A 22,076-nucleotide genomic window follows, 5' to 3' on the forward strand; every position below is an offset into this window, starting at 1 on the left:
CTCACAGAACTTGATTCCTCATCCAAGCCCATCCTCATTCAAAACAACTACTAAGATGGGGTTTTTTTAAGATGACACCCTCTCTGAGTAGTAAACAAATAATTTCTCAATGGGCATACCATTTGACTCTGTGGAAGAACTTCTGGACAGGTGAACTTGCAACTCCTTTTGAAATCGTGGTGGGACAGTCAGCCTCTTCTCAGATCTAAAATTGGAAAGAAAATTGCTTAGAATCACTCTTCTTTCTCTAAATAACATTCCATTTGCTTCTAAGACTTATACATAAAATAAAATGCATTCCACACATTCCATACACTCCTAGAAGGCATCCTGCAGTAGTAGTCACAACATCCTCGTCAGGAAGACGACCTGATCAGCAATAACAGGACAGATCAACGGGTAGTTTATTAATTTTTCTCATTATTGTGAGAAACAAAACACAGTAAAAAGACATTAACAAAGGGAAAGTATCTAGGAACACATAGGCCTTCTAGGTCTTTTTGTGGATGCTGTTGGTTACATTGTTTAAGAGATTCTCCTCTGAAGATCTCTCCCACTGAAAGCACACAAATGTTGCACTTGCAGGCGTTCCTCAGAGGAAGAATACAGACTCTACGTGGGAATACGGACACTAAAATGAGCTCCTGACACTGAAGAGGGCACAGCACTGTGTAGCTCACAAAGACCTGGAAAAAAATCAGCTGTGGAATAATTACATACACTGCAAGCAAAAGGGAACAAGAGCTGGAGAAGGGAAATCAAAGACTAGGCAACATCTCCACCATAGCACAGCAGGTTGCCCTGAACCAGGCACCTCCTGACCAGAGCAGACCCTGCACACCCACTGTGCAGGCTTTGTATAAGATCTCTGCCCAGGGCCAGTTCTGGAATTCAGAGATAACAATGGAGCAAGCCATAAACCTCACCAGCTGCAGAAACACCAAGGGTGATTTTCACAGCTTCACCTGGACTCTGAGAAGGTAGGACAGTAGTTCCAGAATGATGCTGTGGCTAGTTGCAACAGGAAGTCAAGACCAAGAAGCCCTATATGTCATCACACTGACTTGTAATCAGAGCACATCCATGAATCAGAATGAAACCTCCCACATTCGTGTCTCTTCTGAGAAGCATGTTAAAAGATTTAACATTAATTTGTCTCCCCTGCTTTTATGCTGTCCCTGTTAGATGAAACCATTGTTCCTCCATCAGCTATGGGATATCACTTGTACCAAAGACCATACTTCTGTCCTGAGTCATGTCCCACAGCACTAGCTATGAGGACAGGCACTGCCCAGCTCAGCAATTTACACAACAGGAATCATGCCCAGAAGTGCTGGCAGCAGCAGATCAACTACAAGCACATTTATGAAACTTGGAAAGTACAAAAGCAAAGCCACCCGCACAATATCAAAACTTCCACTCACACCTGAGACTTGCTGGGTATCTGAAAAGCCTCTTACAACACTCATCTGCACTACAGAAAAGCCCTCTACATTCTGGGCACACCCCAGATGCCCACACTAAGTAGCAGCAGTCTCTTCTTAAAAGCTGCGGCTGCCCATGCAGATGCTACAAGAAATTCAGGATCCCTCTTCTTTGTACATGTACCTACCAGTACGGACAACTCTAAGCTGAACAAATACTCAAGCTAAAAAAGTCCTCTAAATGGAAGCACACTCAAAAGAGACTACCATCTTTGCTAGGCAGAAAGCAAAACAATCCTGTGAAATACCCCATGGGTAGTGGAGACTGTCCTGCTATCTCTGCCTGCCAACAGGAATCCATAGCTGTGTTCTAGTCCTCTGTGCCATACACACTTGTATCACCTTAAGCCCCACATCAGGTGACACAAGTGATGTGACTGCAGGGTAGGCCAGCCAGAACTGCAGGCAAGTTCCAGTGAGAAAGAGGGCAGATATTCCCTGCTTAAGCCATGCCATGTGAACACCCCGGAAAGAAACCTGTAACAGAGCAGGGATGATTCCCTTCTGCTACATGTAAAAGCTAATTGGATTTGGGATCCTCTCAGTATTAAGAGATTTTATGTAGGGTCTTCCTGTGCTTTCTGTTGTGGTTCAACAGTTTCCTACAACGAAACTGTCATCCAGCTTTCCAAGCTGACATGGGCTTTGAGCACAGCCATCACCAGATCTGAGTGCTGCAATCAGACAAGAATTGTGTGATGTGCTGCTTGCTCCCACAGATCATGACGTCTCCACAGTAAGATGGGGTATGGCCAGACAGTGCCAGGGCCAACATGCTTCCCTACAGTTTGCACTTATGGACAACTCAGTTACTTGCAAGGCCTCATGCTCCTCAGCTGCTGGAAGCCTGCTCCCAGCATGAGGCCTCCTAGCCACCAGCAGCCTGGCCCTTCACAAATGCCTGAGCAGCCATGCAGCCCTGCCAAGTCCCCATGCGTAGCTCCAGCTCAGCAGCTAGTCACGTCTCACTGCCACACATCACTGCCTCACAACGAAGGGGAGCAATGTCCTTCCCTGCCAAGTGCCTTATCTTGGTGAGGCCCATGCCACCCCAATCTGCCCTCTGGTGCTTGGACAGTTGCTATCTAAGCAGCAAGGCCAGGTAGTGGCCAGCAGCAAATGGCTCCTGCTGCTTCAAACAAGGGTGTCACCAAGCACCCAAACCTGTTTTCATCCATGCTGCTGCCTTCCAGCCTCAAGGATCTCTGCAGTAAACCAACAAGGTCTCTCCCTGATTCTCACGGTCCACAGCAACATAGTCAGGATAACTTCAGAGATTGCTGCTCTAAAGACAAGCCTCAGACCCTGCACCAGCATCTGCAAGAAAGCCTTGGACAACCACCTTCAGTGTTTCTCTGTTGTCATGTGAGTGTGACAGCACCGGGAAGACAACCAACCTGTTCCCTTTCTACCAAATGCTACACAGGGGAAAGCCCCTGAAGCTGTGGTCATAAAAATCTCTGAAAAAAATATCACAAAGCACTACAGAGGTGGGACATAGACTTTGGCAGTCACAAAAAAAAACACCATTTCCAGCCTCATTGAGGAGCTTCACCGCATGATACTGGGTGGAGCACCAATACCTGTCAGCACCCAAAGTCTGTCACTGGCAGACATTGTGTCAAGGCAAGGAACACACGTCTGCCATAGCAGTACAGATGTTCAACAGAAAAGAACAGAGACCCTTATGTGCAACCATAAGAGCATGGGTGTCCTTTCCTACCATGTGGGCACATGGAGGGGCAGGGTGGGTACCAGAAAGGCAAAAACTGCACACAGATAACAGCTCACTCCAAACTGGGAAGTGGGCAAAGAGTCTGTCACCCTCAGGATTTGTCTCAGCCTACCTGAGCTGTGAAGGCTCAGTCACTCTCATAGGCAAGTGCTGACATCCCTGCTGGAATAGTGTCCTCAAGCTCGTGCCAGATAACTATGAGGCTGCTGTCAGCCCAGGATTTCTGGGGATGCTGTTCAAAACTCCACTCACTGCACACTGTTTTTTGAAGTCAGGACCTCCTGGCTCAAAGAAGCTTTCCCTCCTGCAATTCCCCAATTACAAGCAACTACAATGGTATAGGAGGTACAAAATGTCCCCAGCAGCAAGGACACATGGATCTTGCCAGCCCTGCCTCAAACTGGCCAAGTTGAAACAAATTAACAAATTAATCCAGTCACACACAACCTTGTATTCACATGGAATATGAATCGCATCTCTCTGAACTCTCCCTTCACTATGTACCCAAGCTAACAGGATAGTATTTGGACTCTTTACAAAAGCACAAGATGTCTCCTCCTCCAAAAACAGATGGGCCAAAGCAGACTTTGCTTGTAGCTTCTCCTACAGTGCAGGGCAGAAAGAGACAACAGAAAGAAAGGCAGAAAACTTACCTAAAAGGAGTTCAGTAGAGACTGACAGAGATGAATAAATATAACACAAGATGTAGCAGACTACATTAGGAATAGCCAGAAGAGGGGTGACATCTACCTAATTTTATTTCACACATTACAAATCTTGAAATGTTATAAAATACTTCCTGTATTTTATAGTAACTAATTTGGAGAAAACTCTAAGTGCTCTTTTTGCTTTGCCTGAGGCAAAGTGCCTCTGCCTTTTAGAGAAGTGCCGCTTAAAAATATGCAACTCATCTGCACACACAGAAAAGGGAAGGCCCAAGCACAGATGCTCCTACTCCTTTCTGAGTCACAGCAGGATAGCTTGGTCCTCCTCTGCACAACAGACCCCGGATGGCACATGGAACTCATGCAGGTGGGTGAGGCAGGACATGCCTGCTTTCTGTGGATCTTCCAGAAAGAGCAGGAACCACAGCAGGATTAAGCTGTTGTGCTGCTCTGGGCCACTCCACAGATACGCCACCGTGCAAGTGGCACGCCACTGCATTTCCATTCAACGCCAGGCTGACTTCCAACCCAGCCCGGGCCCGAGCCCTCCCCCTGCAGAGGATTACTGCCACAATCACAGCTCCGGAGGACTTAGCACAGCCACAATGGGCAACAGCAAACACTTTCTCACCACCGTCAGCTGACGGCCCAGGGCGGCCAAAAACAACACAGAAAGAAATGATGGGGCAGCAGCTGACTAAGCCCCCGGGATTAGAGAGGCTCAAACGGGGCTGAAAAGCAGCATGTAGCGCTAGCCCAGCAGAACTGCAGCTCCAGCCCTCAGCTCAGCTCACCCAAACACGGTCAGCCGGCTCCTGGCTCCCAGCACGCCGAGACGGGGCACAAACACTGACACTGCAACACAGAGTCAGGCAAGAGGGAAAGAACCACCACCTGCACAACCATCACCCTCAACACACACACCACCTGCCCCTGCACACAAATCTGCTCCTCCTCCTTTCTGTCACACTGGCCACAATAGCTCCCTCCTGGGCCAGGCAACAGCTCCACACTCCCTTGCTGTGACACCTTTGGCCACATTTCTCCAAAACATGGGAACAGGCCAAGAGCACAGGCTAGCTATAGCACCCAAAGAGGCAAAACATCATCGGTCTCCTTCCTGGGTACCATCCCATATTCAGACTTCACCTGCTGCAAGGGCAGGGGCCTGGATTCCCACTGGATCCCAAAGGACACTGCTTGCATGGCAGCATCCAAGGGTCCATCACACTTCATTTTCCCCTTGTGCACACACACACACACACACACACACACACTGACCTGTTTACCACAGTGACATGCCTCTGCATGGGGATTTCTTTAGGTGGTCCACTCCCAGCAGCTGAAGGTAAGGCAGATCGGGCACTCTCCACCACAGGTTTCACACCTCCACATGCCACTTCTCTGCCTCGGGGCAGGCGAGGAACAGGCCTCTTAGAACTGCCTTCTTCTGGCATGTTCAAAGACCGGGGCTGCCGCAAAGTTCCTTTGGGCTTTCCTAAAGAGTTTGCAGATGCAACCATGAGTAGCACTCTTCTCACCCAGTCTACCTCCACCTCCCCAGGCACCTCCTGTACTGCCACCCAAAGGGTTCCTTCTCTACTCTGGTTTGTGGGCACCTGAACTCCCACCACACAGCAGAGGTGACCAAGTTACACCCACAGAGGAACACACCAGCATTCAGGCCACACTGGGATAAACAAGCTCTTGGTCACTTTGCTGTTTATATGCTGGATTTGCCACATCGGTGTTGGAGGTTTCAAACACTTCCAAGGGGATTGATGTGCAAGACAGTGAATCAACCTGCCTTTATAATCCCTGTCATTTAACTGTGATATGAACCACTAGTTCAGCTTCCCAACTGGCATCCTTGTGGAAAAGCAAGAAGCAGCAGACACTTCATTACAGACAACAGGGGAGCACACACAAACTAGAAGACCCACTGTTGTTCCAAGCTGCCAACCTCCAAGCAAATAGGTCCTGCCTGGGCTTAATCCTGGAATCAATTCCACAGACAGTCACAACAGCACGGCAGTGAGGAAAACCTGACCCATACTTTTGGAAAACACTGCTACACAAGCTAATGCAAAAGGTAAGAGGTAAAAAGAGCCAAAAATGGGCATCAAAACTTTTGTGGCACTGGCATCAGCAACAGGAGCTGCTGAAACAGCCACAGCTACAGGGACTCCTCACTGTGAGGGAATGGTTCAATCCTCCCACTTCACAACAGGCCAAGGCCAGCCTTAAAGAACATGCAGGCTCATTTCCACATTCCTTGCCTGCATCTCAGTTGTGTTCCTCACAGAAGCAGGAGCACATGAAAGTGAAGCTAAGCATCCTACAAGGACTTTGTTTTCCAAGATCATTCACATCTTGCATACACACCTGAAAAGGGCTTTCTCTCAGATCATGGCTTTCAGATAAAAGCACCCTTGTCAAGAACACTCATCCTCCCAAGAACTCTCCACGTGGACCCTGTAACTTGTGGCCGTAGGTGACACACCCTCACAGCCAAGACTTTTGTGCAGCAGCTGCACAGTTCTTTCATAAAGGCAGGCCCTCTAGAGCTGCCTATGGCTTACCTGATAAACTGACTGGTGATGTGTTCTTCAGCCTCATCTGACAGTTCACCTGCCGGACTGTTTTCTTCTTGGAACTCCTCTGTCGGGCCACCAGTTGAGCAACTCGTACAGTTTCATTGCAACTAACAGCATGGCAAATTACCTTGTTGGAGCAGGAAGAGGACAGTGGAAAAAGCAGTCAGTGAGACCCATGCTCATCCACAGCCCTCAGAATCATTTGCATCCCTTTCCAAGCCTGTAGCTGTTGAATCATGCAGGCCAGCAGGCAGTTCAGGAAAGGCTTCAGCAGACAGATCTTGGAGATCTCACTCTCCTTTTGTGAAACCACAGAAGAAATCTCAGTGAACCTCAGAGATCAGCAAACCACACAGCCAGAGCCTCTGCATCACCTTTCCACATTAGGTTGGGCCCCTCTGAGAAACAGCCTGGTTTCTAGCTCCCATCCCACAGGCCCACCATCTTGCTTTATAATTCTGGGAAGCCATGGGGCTGCAGCCTGTCCTTATTCTTTCTGGCAAGGCTCACTAGAGGCTCTGGCACCACGGTGATCCTGTGGAGCAGGGTTGCATTTGCCCCGCTTACTGAAGGAATTGCACAACTATCCTGGCTGCACCATTCACAGGCACTGGGCTGGCCCCCAACAACAGCCCAGCCTTGAACAAGCCCATAGGCATCTCCCTGCTCAACTTCATGGCCTCTTGCCTCAACACCCAATCACCCCAGGCCATCCCATGGATGGATATAGGAACTTTGCCTTGGCAAGACACCAAACCATGCGCCTAGCATGCACTTTGCCTGAAAAGAAGATGAAAGCCCAAACTTTTGGGCCATTCAACTGCTGCAAGGGCAGCTGGGTGAGTACTCCTCCAGGACTCCGTAAGTACACAGGCACTACCACAAAAGCACTAAGTTAAAATGTAAGTCTGGGGTCACAGTCATGTTCTGTGGTGGTGGTAGAGGTTGTAAAAGGGCCCCTTTCTCAACAGTGCCATGGGGCCAGCACTGCTACCTTGCTAGCCATGGCCCCCAAGGAACCTCAGAGATGACCATTTTGCACAGCAGCAGGGCAAGAGAAACTCAGGGATTTCACCAGCATCTCTGAAATTTACCAAACAGCAGCTTCAAAAAGGATCTTTTCTCACAATTAAGACAGGACAATCAAAGCAGAAAAACAACAAAAGAAAGAGATTGCTAAGCAGCAACAGCTTGGCCCAGGGACCTCTCTTCTTGTTCTAGGGTGACCCACACAGCCCAGGAAAACAAGGGCAATGGATGATGACACTAGAAGCCAGGCAACCCCTCCAGCAGTGCTCTCCAGGGAAGAATGAGCTCCTCTTTGGCAAACCCAGCACCTTTGCTGGCCTGGCTCAGCACAGAGCCACTGCCAGGAGGGCCTCTCCTTCTGAGGGAGAGCTCTCCTACCCCAGGAACTCCTACTTACGGATCAGACAGTGTACCTGCTGCACAGCCAGCACTGATAAAAACAGCAATCCAGCAGTATCACCACCATAGTGATTAAATGCCAGGAATCACAGAAAAATGAAGACTGGAAAACATTGCTACAGTCCATGTAATACAGCACCTTTGCTCAAAGCAGCATCAATTAGACCTAGTTAGTCAGGTGGTGGAATATCTTCAAAGATGAAGAACTCTCAACCACTCTGGAAAACTTCTTCTACTGTTTAGCCAGCCTCACTGTAAAAAAGGTGGGCTGTTTAATGTTTACATGGGACTGCTTTTATTTCACTCTGTTATCATTGTCTCTTGTCTGTTCACTGAATACCAATGAGAACTGGAGATGGAGTCTGGCTCCATGTTTTTTTTACTCCCTTTAACAGACATAAGGATAAGATTTCCCTGAGCTTTCTCTTTTCCAGCACAAACAATCCCCGCTGTCTGAGCCCTGTATCAGAGACGTTACGCTGCAGCCCCTTCATAATCTTCACAATCATTCCGTGAACTTGCTGCAGTGTGGCCGTGCCAGTCTTGTTCTGGGAAGCTTAGAAAAAGATGTGGTTTCACTGATGCTGAGCAGAGGGGAATTATCATCCCCATTAGAGTGCTGGCAACTCTTCTTAATGAATCCAAGTATGCTGTTGGTCTCCCTTGCTACAAATGGCACCGTGCCCACTACGAACTCTGCACCCACCAGAACTCCAGGGCATTTGTATGCCAAGCTACTTTTCAGTTGGTCAACCCCAAAACTTTACAGGAATATGGGGTTTTTCTTCCCCAGGTGCAGGACTTGGCATTTCCCTATACTGAACTTCATAGCGTTCTTGGTGCTCCATTTCTCCAGCTTCTTGAAATCTCTCTGAACAACAAGCACATTCATTTGGTCTATTGGTCTCTCCTGTCATCCACAGACTTGCTGAGGATGATCTCTGTACCATCACCTAGGTCATTCATGAACACATTAGACAGAGCAGTTCTTGAGCATCTATTCCCAGGGCACATCACTTTTAAGTGGTCTCCCAATGGGTTTTGTGCCACTGTTACAGAAGAGGATATTCCAAGCCCTACCAAAATTCAGTTAAACCACATCCAATGGTCTCCACTCAACCAATCATCTCAACTTGAAGGGTATTTGTTTGTAACATATGATTTTCACTCTGTAAATCCATACTGACTTGCCTTCTTGTCTTTCAAGTGGCTGGAACAGCTTTCTAGGATTAGACGCTCAACAACTTTCCAACAGTTCAATGTCAGGCTGATCTTCCCATCCCACCCTTCCCAGTGAAGGGTGGTGCTTTCTTTCAGTCCTCAAGAACCTCCCACAAATTACCATGACCTTTCCAAGGTAACTGACACCTGTGCGTGCACTGCAATAAACTCACGGGCTTATGCACATTCAGTTTTTCCAAATGCCCCCTATCTTAATCCTCCCCCAACAAGATTAGGACTTCATTGCCCTGCACTTTCCTCTGCCTATTTCCATAGTATCTCTATACCCCTTTACAGCTCACCCAATTCTGCTTCTACCTCCTGTGTGCATGCTTGCAATAGTAGATTTAAGTTAGGCACTCCTTCTTCAATCACCTGTACCTTCTCCAACCTTGTTTAAGAGACTTTGTCATACAGCAGGCTGTACCTGCGTCATAACCCATCTTTGTGAAAGGTGAACCTGAAATCCTTCACTCTTCACCCTTTCACAGATGTTTGTGCAACAATCTGTGCTCAACAGTTTGAGCGTGGACTCCATAAGGCTTTAGTGAAGTGAAACACAGCAAAAGGCTGAAAGTCTTCATTTGCTGTACCTTCTTTCTTCTTTACTGTTGTCCCAATATCCCTGTCCTTGTTTCCTCCAATTGCCTGTACACTTAACCAGCTATTTTAAGGACTCTTTTTGGAAGCATTTACTCAGAACTGGCAGTGCTCTGGGAGCTGTTCTCAAGGGGACAGCACTTTGTCTTGGTCTTCAAATAATGAATAGTAAACACAGTCTTGCTTAGGTGCATGTAGGCTTGTTTAGGCAGCATGTGTACAATCCTTCCAGGCTCCTTCTCCCTGCTCCCACCTCATGCATGCTTGCATTTATGGCTCAGTTCTGTCAGTGCTCCTGCCCCCTTTGCTTTTTCCCCACAACTATTGGAACGTACCATTCTTGAAACTGGAGGAGACAATTCTTGTAAGCTCACTATCTCTCCTGGATCTTTCTCTTCAGGACTGTATTCCATGAGTCTTCTAAGCAGATTCCTGAACAGGCCAACATCTGCTCTCCCAAAGTCCTGCATTGTTGATTCTACTTTATGCTTTGTTTCCCTCCTTTCAGGGCCACAGACACCATCTAGCCACAGACAGGGCTCTTCCAAGCCTTTACATCTGCAATTGTTCCTTGTTTCCAAGGACTGTGTCCAGCAGAGCACCTCTCTTCACTGATTCATTGCATGTGTCAGGATGCTGGGAGCAGCAGACCCCAGAAACATCCTGGATTGTTCACACTTGGATGTCTTGTCCCTATAGCAGGTATGGCAGTGGACCAAACCCCCCAGTGGTTGTCAAAAGAAGGCATCATCTGCTTTGTCTGCCACTTCTTCCCACCTAAGATATTTGTATCAGATAGCCACCACGCTGCCATACACTGGTCTGTCCACTACTCATAAGCTCTTCCTGTCTCATCATCTGCCCCAAGACAGTGCTCCTGGCATCCCTGCTGTTCCCAAACTGGGAATGTCTCACAGGAACTCCTCCTGTCCACCACTGCAGCCCATAACTCCTCAGCAGCCAGTGTCAACCCACAGCAGCATGCAACTCCCCGTGACCTTAAATGAGATCACAGCCCTGAACAACACAAAGATCTCCAGTTTCTTCTGGTTGTAGCCCAAGCTGTGGACAGTCATGAACTGGCTCTTCAGAGAGGTTCCCATTTGTGCCCACTTCCAGAAAAGAAGCTTTCCTCAAACTCCTAGCTAACAGGAATGGATGTTGACCTTTGTTGATCACTTTGATTGATCACTTGTTCAAAGTCTCAATATAAAAGGATTTTTGTCCCTATACAGTTTATCAGAGTTTTATAAATGAACATTTTCACATCTCTGGTACATTTCAGGTTTTTCCTGTCACTAATGTTCTAAATATTTTTTTTTTGCATTTCCTTCCCTTGTTTCACAAGGATAAAGTTTAACAAAATGCTTTGAATTAAAATGAATTCAGATGTAAAAAGAGATGGGGGTTAGATGAGCAGAGCAAAGCAGTCTTCAAATTTCTCCTTTTGAAGGGACTTTATTATTCAAGCAGAAGTCAAAGTTTTCTTAGACGGAAGTGCAATAACACGCTTCTCATAAATGAATATGAGGTAAAGCAAAGTAGGGTTCCTTGAAATGATGCAACCACCTTTTGGAGGTGCAAGTATTTCAATGAGTCCCCTTTCAGTGCTTTCTGTATGCTTAACTTAATTCTTATCTTCTGTGGAAACTGGAGGACATAGCTACTGCATAAAGAAAAAGTCATCAGATTTAATCTTTCCCACATTCAAGACAGCTAAATTAGTGATCAGTATTAAGAGGAACAAAGCACAATTTATATCATTGTCATCCCAAGATAATGTTTGTTCAGCCTCAGTTACCTAGCTAATATTCAACTCCCACAAACACTTAAGGCAGCACGTTACATGTGGCACTCCAAGATCAATTTGTATTATTTACTGCCTACTTTATACTATTCCTTTTTGAATGCATTTCTTGGACAGCTGTGTCTTGGACAGCTGACCTAGCAGTAAGGAAAGTCCTTTTAAGACTATCTAGACTGCAGCCATGACCACTAGCTGCTAGCAGACCCTTGGATGTGCGTGTCTTTGCTGTCCTGCCCCACTGTCCGTAAGGGGATTAAAGGAAGAGGCAAGGGTCTTGACAGACATTTCGGAGATCACAGTACTCCAGAGCCGTGAAGAGAGACTGGCTGACTGCATGCTCTTGTAGTGGCCTTGTGTGGACTCTGAGCTACAGTATCAGCCTATAATGGAGCTCAAGTATTCTGGAAAGAGAGGTGAACAAAGAGAACAGGCTTATTATAATGACATATAGCCTGTAACAAGAAAGCACATGGGAGCGGTCCCAGGCAGCTTAGCAGCCCACATCAGTGCATAGTCATGCTTGCCACTCTCTGCTTAATGTGGAGAGTATTATTAATAATTGGTTAGCTGAGAAAGGCCATACTGACATAATGCCGCTGGTTAAGCTGAAGGAGAAAAGTCAGCAGTCAGCAAGCTGAAAGGAAAAGTCAGCAGTGACCTTGCTGCAACATGAGGATAGGGAGTAGAGATTAGTCCTGAATATATCCTAAGAATATGTAGAAAGTATCAAAAGTAGAACCATAAGAATGTAGAAGTAAGCGTAGGTGCTGATATGTAAGCTGACCAATCCTGAGCTCAACTTTTGCAATATGTATGAAGCTCATTATTAACTGTATTTAACCCGCTGTACTGATCAATAAAATCGAGCCTGTGATGATCAAATTGATGTCCTGGTTCCCTTCCGTCGACAGCTTCATGTCTGCTATGTCCACACTGTGGACACTGGCAAGAGGAGTGCCATCAAACAGCAACATGGGCTCAATCTTTCCCACCTCCCAGGTGTTCCTTTCCCACCTCCCAGGTGTTCAACAAGGCACTTCCTCTCAGCTGTTTCAGTCATGCAGAGCACAGCTGGCACTTCTGAACTAGTGAGTCCTTCTCAAGTACCTCAAGACCCCTGACTTTCTCCTTTTTCACATCCTAAAGCCACATTTCACTCTCTTGTAACAGCTGCTGCAAAGAATTCACTGCCCCTAGTGCTATCCAAGAGTTCACAAGGCTCTCAGCACACATCGCATTAGTGGATAAACAAGGCTCTCAAGGGAATGGGAGGATACCAGATTACACCCTGCAAGGCCCTAGTTAGAAACAGATGGCTATCTGCCAGAAGCACCACGAGGAAGCATTTAATTGCAGGATCACAAATGTTCCCAGACCTGAGGTACCTGCAACCCCGTTACTAACGTAGCTGCAGCTGAGGCAGACTTTGGAGAAAAAGAATCCCAAACTTGCTTGTCGGCTGTAAATAGGCAAATTCTGATGTAAAAATGCAGAAAGAGAACCTGTTGCTTTAAAACAGCCACATCTCCAGGTATTAGGACAAAACTCAGGATACCTCTCACTGTATTCTCACCAGACAGCTAATGAGGAGAACTAGCTCTGAGTTCACAGATGCCGTCCCAATCCAGCTAAGCAAACAAGGAATCTCAGCCTTAAGTCCTGTCTCTTCAGACCTGCTACAACAGCCACACACTCTGCCAAATATCCACTAGCTTTTTGCTCTGCCTCAGGCTACAAAGACTTCAGGAACCCAGAACCATACTCCAACGAGGGAGAGGCTTCAAGCTTGCCAGACAGATCATCTGCAAGTCACACAGCTACACCAGCTATCATGAGAACACATTCTGACTTCAAACCAGAAGTCCAGACTATTGGGCAAGGAGGTTTGTGGTCCTGGCAAGCTGCTTCCAAGGTGGCAGCCACCACGAGACACAGGCTAGTGCAGAAAGAGCAAGGAATAAGTGAAAAACTCTTCTACCACACCAATCCTCTGGTAAGATCTGCTTCTCCTTGATCTGTGTGACGACCCTTTATCCCTCGCATGCTTGCCAAATGTTGAGGCACTTGCAAATATTGCAGCAAGACATCTCACTTGCATGAGCTCTTTGTCACTTCAGCACATATTTGCAGTCCTGTTGCACTGCAATCCATAACAAAGAAGAATTTGTTTGGACTTGCTAAGTCCAAAGAATTTGTTTGGACTTGCTAAATCCAAAGCAAGCAATGTCAGGCTTATAAGCAACAGCACCAAAGAGTTTTACTGTAGGAAAAAAAAAATGATGCTAAACCCCACTGAGAAGAGATGATTAACACACACAAGTTAACCTTCTTTAAGATCCCAGGACAAGCCACTAGTCTCTCCTCTAAAGTCAGAAATGCTGAGAAAGGGGCCAGATCTCCACAGTCACACAAGTGATCTTTCCACACAGAATTCACATTTCCAGAAAAAAGCCCTGAAACTTTACATTTCTGAATACACAACTTTGGGTCTGGAATGCAGAGGCAGGAAAATAAGGAGCACTTAGTATCTTATGTCTCAGCTTCCACCTCTCCCAGAATTAGTGCACCATATGCACGCTAGAGAAATTCACAGCACAAAAGGAGGCAAAACTACAAACCAGGAACATTCTGCAAACACAAAACCCATTTCTGAACCGTAATTCTCAATTGTGATTCTTACCTCTCCCATTTTGTTCTCTTCCATTCTGACCACTCCTGGGATACTTTCCAAGTAGCCTTCCAGTGTGTCATATCCTAGGTGCCTGAAGGGAATGAACTCATTGGTCAGGGATCTGTATTCATTCTGAAGTTCTGACAAACGTACACCATTTTTAAAGGCATGAAGAACAGCTCGCAGGGCTTTTGCAACAAGTTCTGGCTCCTGCATCTTCACCTACAGCCCTGTCTCCAAAAGAAAAAAAAGAAGAAAAAAAAAAGCATTTTTACATACAGGCTAAAATCACTGGGTTTTACTATTCAAAAATAGTAAAACTTACAAAAAAAATCTCCCTCAAAAAACCAGAATGCATAACTCAGTCTGGAGACTGTGATACTTCTGGGTAGGCCTGTAGGGCCACGGTAGTGCAAGACAAGCATAATGTGGAACACACAGGGCATGACAGTGTCAAAAAGTGCTGACAAAGGAGTGCAGCAGCCATCATGCACAGGTTGGCTCTGCCAGACAATCACGAGAGACCACATGCACAGAAGAGGGGTGGGTACTGCTAAGCAACTGACCCACCACAGGCAAGTACTAGATACTGTACCTGTGACAGGGCAATTCTGGAGGTGTGTACAGCTGGGGAAAGAGAGGCAGCATGGAAAGTGGCGTGGGGGTCCTGCCAATGGGAAGCTGAACATGAGTCAGCAGTGCCCTGGAATCCAGGAGGGACACTCATGTCCTGTGGTGCATCAGGCACAGAATCACAGCCAGGCAAGGGAGAGGATTATCCCACTGTGCTCTGCACTGGGGCAGCCTCACCTTGAGTGCTGGGGGCTGTTCAGGGTGCCACAGCATGAGAAAGACATTGAGCTGTCAAGAGTGTCCAAAGGGGGGGAACAAACATGGTGAAGGGCTGTGAGGGGAACCCATATGAGGTTGAAGTCACTTGGTCTGCTCAGTCTAGACAAGAGAAGACTGAGGAGAGACCACATTGCAGTCTACAACTTCCTTGTGAGGGTAAGAGGAGCAGCAGACACTGATATTTACACTCCTGTGAGCAGTGACAGGGCCCCTGGGAATGGCCAAAGTGGTGTCACAGAAGGTTTGGGCTGGATATCAGGAGAAGGTTCTTCACCCAGAGGGTGACTGAGCACTAGAACAGGCTCCCAATAGAAGTGGTCACAGCATCAGGTCTGACAGAGACCAAGAAACTTTTGGACAATGGTCTAAGGCACATGGTGTGACTAGTTTAGTTTCCTGTGCAGGGCAAGGAGTTGGATTTTGATGATCCTGTGGGTCATTTTATCCAATTCAGGGTATTTTGTGATTTGATGACACCTTGCTACCTGCAGGGTTAAAATTTCCACTGAAAGTGAGAGAGGATACAACCACCACCCCCTGTCACAGCACTGCACACTCTGTGGTGCGGGGTGTCCCTCTAGAGAGACGGGAGATGCTCCATGTGCCCCTGAGCCAGCACCTTCACTAACGCTCATGTCTCCACTCCACCATGGAAACAGCATGCATCTGGGGCATGCAACGTCTTACCCACAAGTGCACAATGCCTCGACTCCACAGACTCTTCAGAGAGAAAACAAAACTTAAGTCCCCAGGAACGTGATCCTCCGACACAGGGATTTTGTTCTGGCCTTCTGTTTTTTCAGCCTGTGTTGCTCGTGTCTGGTAGGGCCATGGCATGCCCAGAGCCTGCCCCAGGGCTCTGCATGACCATCCCACTGTGCTCTGCCCAGGCATGGAGCCTTCTCAGCCTGGATCGAGGGACAGACCTCGAGCCATGTTCTGGGGACATGTCACGGTGCTTGCTGAGGCCTGCCTGGCAGCCACCTCACACAGCTCCACAGCCCTCGGGCACGTCCCAGTGCCCTGTGACACCTCCTGGCTGCTCCCCAAACAGCTCGGTGCTTTTCTACAGCCACGCAAAGCAGAAGGCCCGAACCTGCCTTTTATCCTTGTGCAATGCATTTCATCCACATCTACAGATTCATTCCATCAGCTCTCAAGAAAGACTGCTTTACCTACCTCAGGCTTATGATTTTACCATTACAAATCTCTCATTCATATACCTCTAGAAATGTCTATAATTAGCGGATCGAAGTATGAATCTACTGATTCATTCCTTCTTACAGACAACTCCAAATATCTACATACCCTATGCATGAGCTGCATATAAATATTTTGATATCTGAGTACTTCCTGGTACAAGGAAGCAGGAGCTCCAACGCTGAACAAAATGGCATCTCCCTCCCACAAAATGGTGGCAGAAACCTTCCAGCCAGGGCTCCGGCCCAGGAAGCCTGGGCAGCGCGGGAGGCGCTTTCAAGGCCAGAGCCAGCGCTACCCAAAGCCCTCCCAGCCCCCCAGCTCACAGGCCTGCACACACTTGGGGCTTCTCCAGGAACACCCAGCTGCGCCCTTGGGACCTTGGGGAGCGCCAGGCACAAGTGCTGTGGGGCAGGCTCTGTGCTCCCAGCTGGGCCTCCTCCTCCCAGGCGCTTGCTCACCGCAGGGGCACTCCCACCACGGGAACCTCCCTGCCACGGCCGCACACCAACGCCACGGAGCTCTCGCACAACCCAGCAACAACCCTGCTCTCCAAGTGTGTGCTGCACACAGGCTCCACTCCAACACTGAGCACAGCACACTGGTGCACCTCAAACGCCTCGTCCTCGCCCCCAGCAGCTCACGTGCAACATGAGCACAGCCAGTGCTGCGGGACAAGGCCACCTCACTCTCCTCAAGACCCTCCAGCTCTAGGCACAGCACCAGAGTGCCCCTCCTCCAGCACACCAAGGCCAGTGACTGCTGCCCACCTACCTGCACAAGGCTCTCTCACATCTGCAGCGCTGCCACCAGGGGCCCCATGAGAGGCTGGTGTGCCCTGTTCTCCCCAAAGAGACTCTCTCCCATCACCGCTTCCCTTCCTGGGGAGCTCACCAACTGGGCAACAACACACCAACTCCAAAAGGAAGAGACATGCCAACCTCAGCACATTTCAGATGCCACCACACACACTTCTGGCTCTCCCTTCCTGCACCCAACCTCACGACGGTCCAGCTCCGGGGCCACACAAGGAGGCAGAGCATCAAGTCCTCTTACGCACCCTTCCTTGAACAGTTTCACTTTATGCACGCACAGCACTTCACTAACCCAGCCGCACCTCTTGCTCTGTACGCTTATGTTCGCACACAGGTACACCCATGTCCCTGCACCCAGACACACAGCACGGCCAGTACGCCTCTCCACACACACGTGGCCCCTGAACCCTGCCATTGCTGCCCTTGCCACTCCAGCGGGTTTCACCCACCGATCCTGCAACAATCCCTCAGCAGCAGCTGCCCTCACAGCCGCCCTCTGCTCAACACAGGCACTGCCCAGGAGGAGCAGCACACACTGAACCTGCACATCTCCACACAGCAGTGGGCAAATCTACACTGGGCACTTGCATCCTTCTCTTATCCTTTCAGAGACCTTGCAGCTGGTGCACCGAGCTTCAAAGAATCAGGAGATGTGACTGCCACCTGCCAGAAGAAAAAAACACACGAGGTTCATATATCTCCTTTGGACTCGTTCAGTTTCAAATGACATCATGTGCCACAGAAACCTGTGTAAGTTTTGTGTAATGTAAAGTCCTGATCATATCAATAATCCCAAACACTCAAGCATTGAGAACAATGCAGCAAAAAATGCATTTCTGTCTATAACTGTTTTTCAAGCTATATTCATTCGAGAAACATGGAAAAGCTGATAGGAAAATTTTTGAGGCCTTTTTTCCTACTGTCTCTTTTAAACTGTAGACATAATTTCTTATTTAGCTAACATGGCTCTTGAAAATTCTCTTGCCTAAACCTTCTGAGTTTCTTTTCCTACTCAGGTAAAATTACCAGTATATGCACTACATCAAGGAGTGATGAAGAAAATATAAAATAACCTGGAATGGCAGTTTAAAAAGTTGATTCAGAAGAAAAACTACACTAAAAGAAGAAACTGATGATCACGGGGGAATTACATCATTTCAATATCAGACATGTTAGTTGCATACCAATGCAATAGTTGAAATATATCAGAAATAGCAAACAGAATATTATAAAGTCCATCTCCTAAACTGTATTGTAAGGAGTAGTCACGAGGACAAGTTAAACGAGTCGACAGGTACTAGGGTACAAAGGTCAAACTGAATCCAGTCTCAACCCACACCTTACAATCTTCCCATTCCTATAGTCAGCAATTACACAGACTTCCAAGGCAGTAATGGTGACAACATCGACACATTAACAGAAAGCTACACAGCTCAGAGTAGCTTCCGAAGCATTTTTAAAAATCATTTTGGAGTTAAGCTGCTTTAATATGAGGTCATTCAGCAGTTATGACATTTTCCCGGCGGTTCACTGCCTCCAGACAGCAGGACACTTCACTGGAAACGGAGCCCGAGCTGCCTCATCATCACTAAGTCAACGCACATCGTTCAAACCACCTCGGCCAGCAAGTGAACCGAAACTTCCTTCGGAACGCTCAGAACGGATGATCCGCGCTCGGGATCATTAGCCAGGCTAAGGAAAAGAGGAAATGCGGACAGCTCTCCCGCAGGGAGGGGATGCACTCCTTGGTAGCCTCGCTTTCCGCAGACTACAAACACTCTCCCGGGGAACGCGTCTCCGAAGGCAGAAAGCATCCACTAACCCGCTGAAGACGGGACACTTTCTCTGTCACCGCGCAAGCACAGAGGAGGAACAGCCTCCCGCTGGCTGGCAGCGCCCGTCCCTCCGCGCTGCCTTTCCCCTCAGACCGCGAGAACTTACGCCCGGCGGGGCTCCACTCCTTCCTTTCCACTTCCTCCACCCGGGACTCTCAAACACCGGCCACAGCTTCTTCGGGCCGCCGCCGCGGGCCGGGCCGGGCCGGGCCGGAGCCGGGCGGAGCCGCCGCCTCCCTGCGCGGGGCCGCGGAATGACGGGCTGCGCGGCCGCTCCCCGCGCCACCGCCCAACCGGCCCGGGCCGCCCCGCCCGGCCCGACTGCCGCCTCCGCCCCGCCCGCTCCGGCCCCGGGCGCCTGCGCAGCGCCGTGCCGTGCCGCTCCCGGCAAGGGCCACGTGTGCCCTCGGCCGCGGGAGCCGGGCGGGACCCGAGCTGGGCTCGGCTGGGCTGGCATCCGGCCGCGCCTGTGCCGCCTCAGGCCGCCCTGCCGCCGTCTTACGGAACCGGTGAAGTCTCAGTCCTGTCACAAGGCAGCAGCCAAAGTCGCCTTCCAGAGGGAGCGGCTGAGGAATAACAGCTCCATTAGAGCGTCAAATTCTCTTCTGCAGAGGATCATAGAATGTTAAGGGGTTAGAAAGGGCCGTAATGATCAAGTCCCTCGGCCATGGGCAGGGACACCTCCCACTGGAACACGTTGCTCAAGGCCTTATCCAGCCTGGCCTTGAAAGATGCCGGTGTTGGGGCATCACAGCCTCTCTGGGCAGTTTGTCACAATGTCTCTCTGCCTTCACAGCAAACAATTCCCTCTTAATATCTAACCTAAATTTCCCGTCTTTCAGTTAGTACCTGATTATGCTTGTCCTGCTGCTGCAGTTCCTGACTGTGCCTTTTTGGCTTCCTCATACGACCCTTCAGATACTGGTTGCAATGAGGTTTCCATACAACTTTGTTTTCTTCAGCCCCCAACTTTCTGAGCCTGTCTTCATAGGGAAAGTGCTCCCGTCCTTTCAGCAACTTTGTGGACCTCATCTGGATTTGTTCCAATAGTTCCATGTCTTTCTTGGGTTGAGGGCACTAGAACTGTATGCAGTACTCCTGCAGATCTTTAATTCATTCACTTTAATGCCTCAATTTCAGAGTACCAAAACCCACTGAATTTAGTTCTGCAGGTGGAGCTCTCTCTTGTCACCTTGTACAAAAACCACTCCACAGCTGCATGTCCCACCGAGGAGCTGCTGGTGGGTGCCTGCCTGCACTGCCATGGGGCTGCAGCCCTGCTCAGGAGGGCTCTGCTTGCCCAGCCGATATCCAGGTTGCTGCCAGTTTCCAGGTGGTGTGCATCTGCATAGGCACCTTGGGCACTACTGCCTTCTTGAAATCTGTAGACCCACAGCTTCAGATTTCACTGTGCTGTCCAGCATTCCAAGGACGCAGCTGATTTGTTCCCCATGCAAGGGGTTATTAGTTATGGAGAGCTGCTCAGCTGCTCCTTTATCAAAGGATCCCGCCACCCTGCATGTTGCCTGCAACAGCATTCCTCTCTCTGTAGATGGTCACTTCTGACAGCCAGAGTAGGAGAAGCATCAGGCCAAGCTGAGTGGTCACCAAATAGTGGAGGTCTGCCAAAGCCAGAGGCTGGCCCCACAGAGGGGCACATGCCAGGACAGTGGTGGAGCTGCTGAACCTCACAGGGTTCAGCAAGGGGCCTGCAGGGGGTTCCCACCTTCTGCTGTGACTGCTGCAGCCTCCAGAGACTGCTTGCTGCCAGTGTCCAGTATGCTCTGACAAAGCATTTTTAGAAAATCTGCACATTGAAGATCCAATGTTTAATACAAAGTTTACTCATTTGAGGCTATTTTAATTTACAAGGGCTTTCCATTTATTAGGGAGATATGGCAGTTGCAGTAAACATGCACATTAAATTGTGCAGACTGTAGCATTTCCAATATATTACAGAATCACAATACAGTTGTGAATCTCCTAAGTGGCTTGTAGAATATGCATATTGTTACAGTACTGTCTTCAACTGCTAGAAGGGGATATGTGTGCTGCAGCCAGCTTAGGGCTGAAGCTCTTTCTTTAAAGATTCTTTGTACTGTTTTTTTGACATTTTTTTACTTCTCAAAGTGCCCCAAGTACACTGTGGTTATGGATTGTTGGACTGCACAGGACTAAAACCTGCATCCGTCAGACAGGTTTCCAAAAGTGCTGCGAGTGACAGTGCAGGTCTACTCTCCTCATTTTCTTTGATGCTGCAGCAACCAAAAGAACCCATGACAACCTCAGGATGGGATGATGGACAGGTAGACATAGGAGAACAGGATTTGGAATGCTTTTAACATCAAAGTTTTAAATCCAAGATGAGACTTCTGCATTTCTGTGGTGCAAGACATCTCCAAAATGAGTGGGTCCAATAGGTGGCGAATTCCTGAGTCTTTTTCTGGCAGGTGGCAGTCACATCTCCTGATTCTTTGAAGCTCGGTGCACCAGCTGCAAGGTCTCTGAAAGGATAAGAGAAGGATGCAAGTGCCCAGTGTAGATTTGCCCACTGCTGTGTGGAGATGTGCAGGTTCAGTGTGTGCTGCTCCTCCTGGGCAGTGCCTGTGTTGAGCAGAGGGCGGCTGTGAGGGCAGCTGCTGCTGAGGGATTGTTGCAGGATCGGTGGGTGAAACCCGCTGGAGTGGCAAGGGCAGCAATGGCAGGGTTCAGGGGCCACGTGTGTGTGGAGAGGCGTACTGGCCGTGCTGTGTGTCTGGGTGCAGGGACATGGGTGTACCTGTGTGCGAACATAAGCGTACAGAGCAAGAGGTGCGGCTGGGTTAGTGAAGTGCTGTGCGTGCATAAAGTGAAACTGTTCAAGGAAGGGTGCATAAGAGGACTTGATGCTCTGCCTCCTTGTGTGGCCCCGGAGCTGGACCGTCGTGAGGTTGGGTGCAGGAAGGGAGAGCCAGAAGTGTGTGTGGTGGCATCTGAAATGTGCTGAGGTTGGCATGTCTCTTCCTTTTGGAGTTGGTGTGTTGTTGCCCAGTTGGTGAGCTCCCCAGGAAGGGAAGCGGTGATGGGAGAGAGTCTCTTTGGGGAGAACAGGGCACACCAGCCTCTCATGGGGCCCCTGGTGGCAGCGCTGCAGATGTGAGAGAGCCTTGTGCAGGTAGGTGGGCAG

General features: G+C 48.8%; 1 protein-coding gene across 7 annotated transcripts in view; it reads right to left on the reverse strand.

The window, feature by feature from the left end:
* TDRD7 (tudor domain containing 7) overlaps positions 1 to 19,092 on the reverse strand; it is a 46,718-nt gene extending 27,626 nt beyond the window's left edge. Inside the window, exons 1-7 of one of the 7 annotated variants that reach the window (XM_058043756.1) lie at positions 19,017 to 19,085; positions 17,689 to 17,738; positions 14,804 to 14,938; positions 14,218 to 14,438; positions 6,467 to 6,608; positions 5,166 to 5,382; positions 120 to 205 (exon numbers count right to left, since the gene is read on the reverse strand). In XM_058043756.1, the coding sequence (XP_057899739.1) occupies positions 120 to 205; positions 5,166 to 5,382; positions 6,467 to 6,608; positions 14,218 to 14,424 (652 nt within the window). In that variant the 5' untranslated portion in view covers positions 14,425 to 14,438; positions 14,804 to 14,938; positions 17,689 to 17,738; positions 19,017 to 19,085. The other 6 variants (XM_058043758.1, XM_058043755.1, XM_058043759.1 and 3 more) reach the window with 6 other exon arrangements.
* Between the last annotated feature and the right edge of the window lie 2,984 nt (positions 19,093 to 22,076).

Source organism: Melospiza georgiana, chromosome Z, assembly GCF_028018845.1.
Source record: "Melospiza georgiana isolate bMelGeo1 chromosome Z, bMelGeo1.pri, whole genome shotgun sequence".
In the NCBI taxonomy this organism is placed as follows: domain Eukaryota; kingdom Metazoa; phylum Chordata; class Aves; order Passeriformes; family Passerellidae; genus Melospiza; species Melospiza georgiana.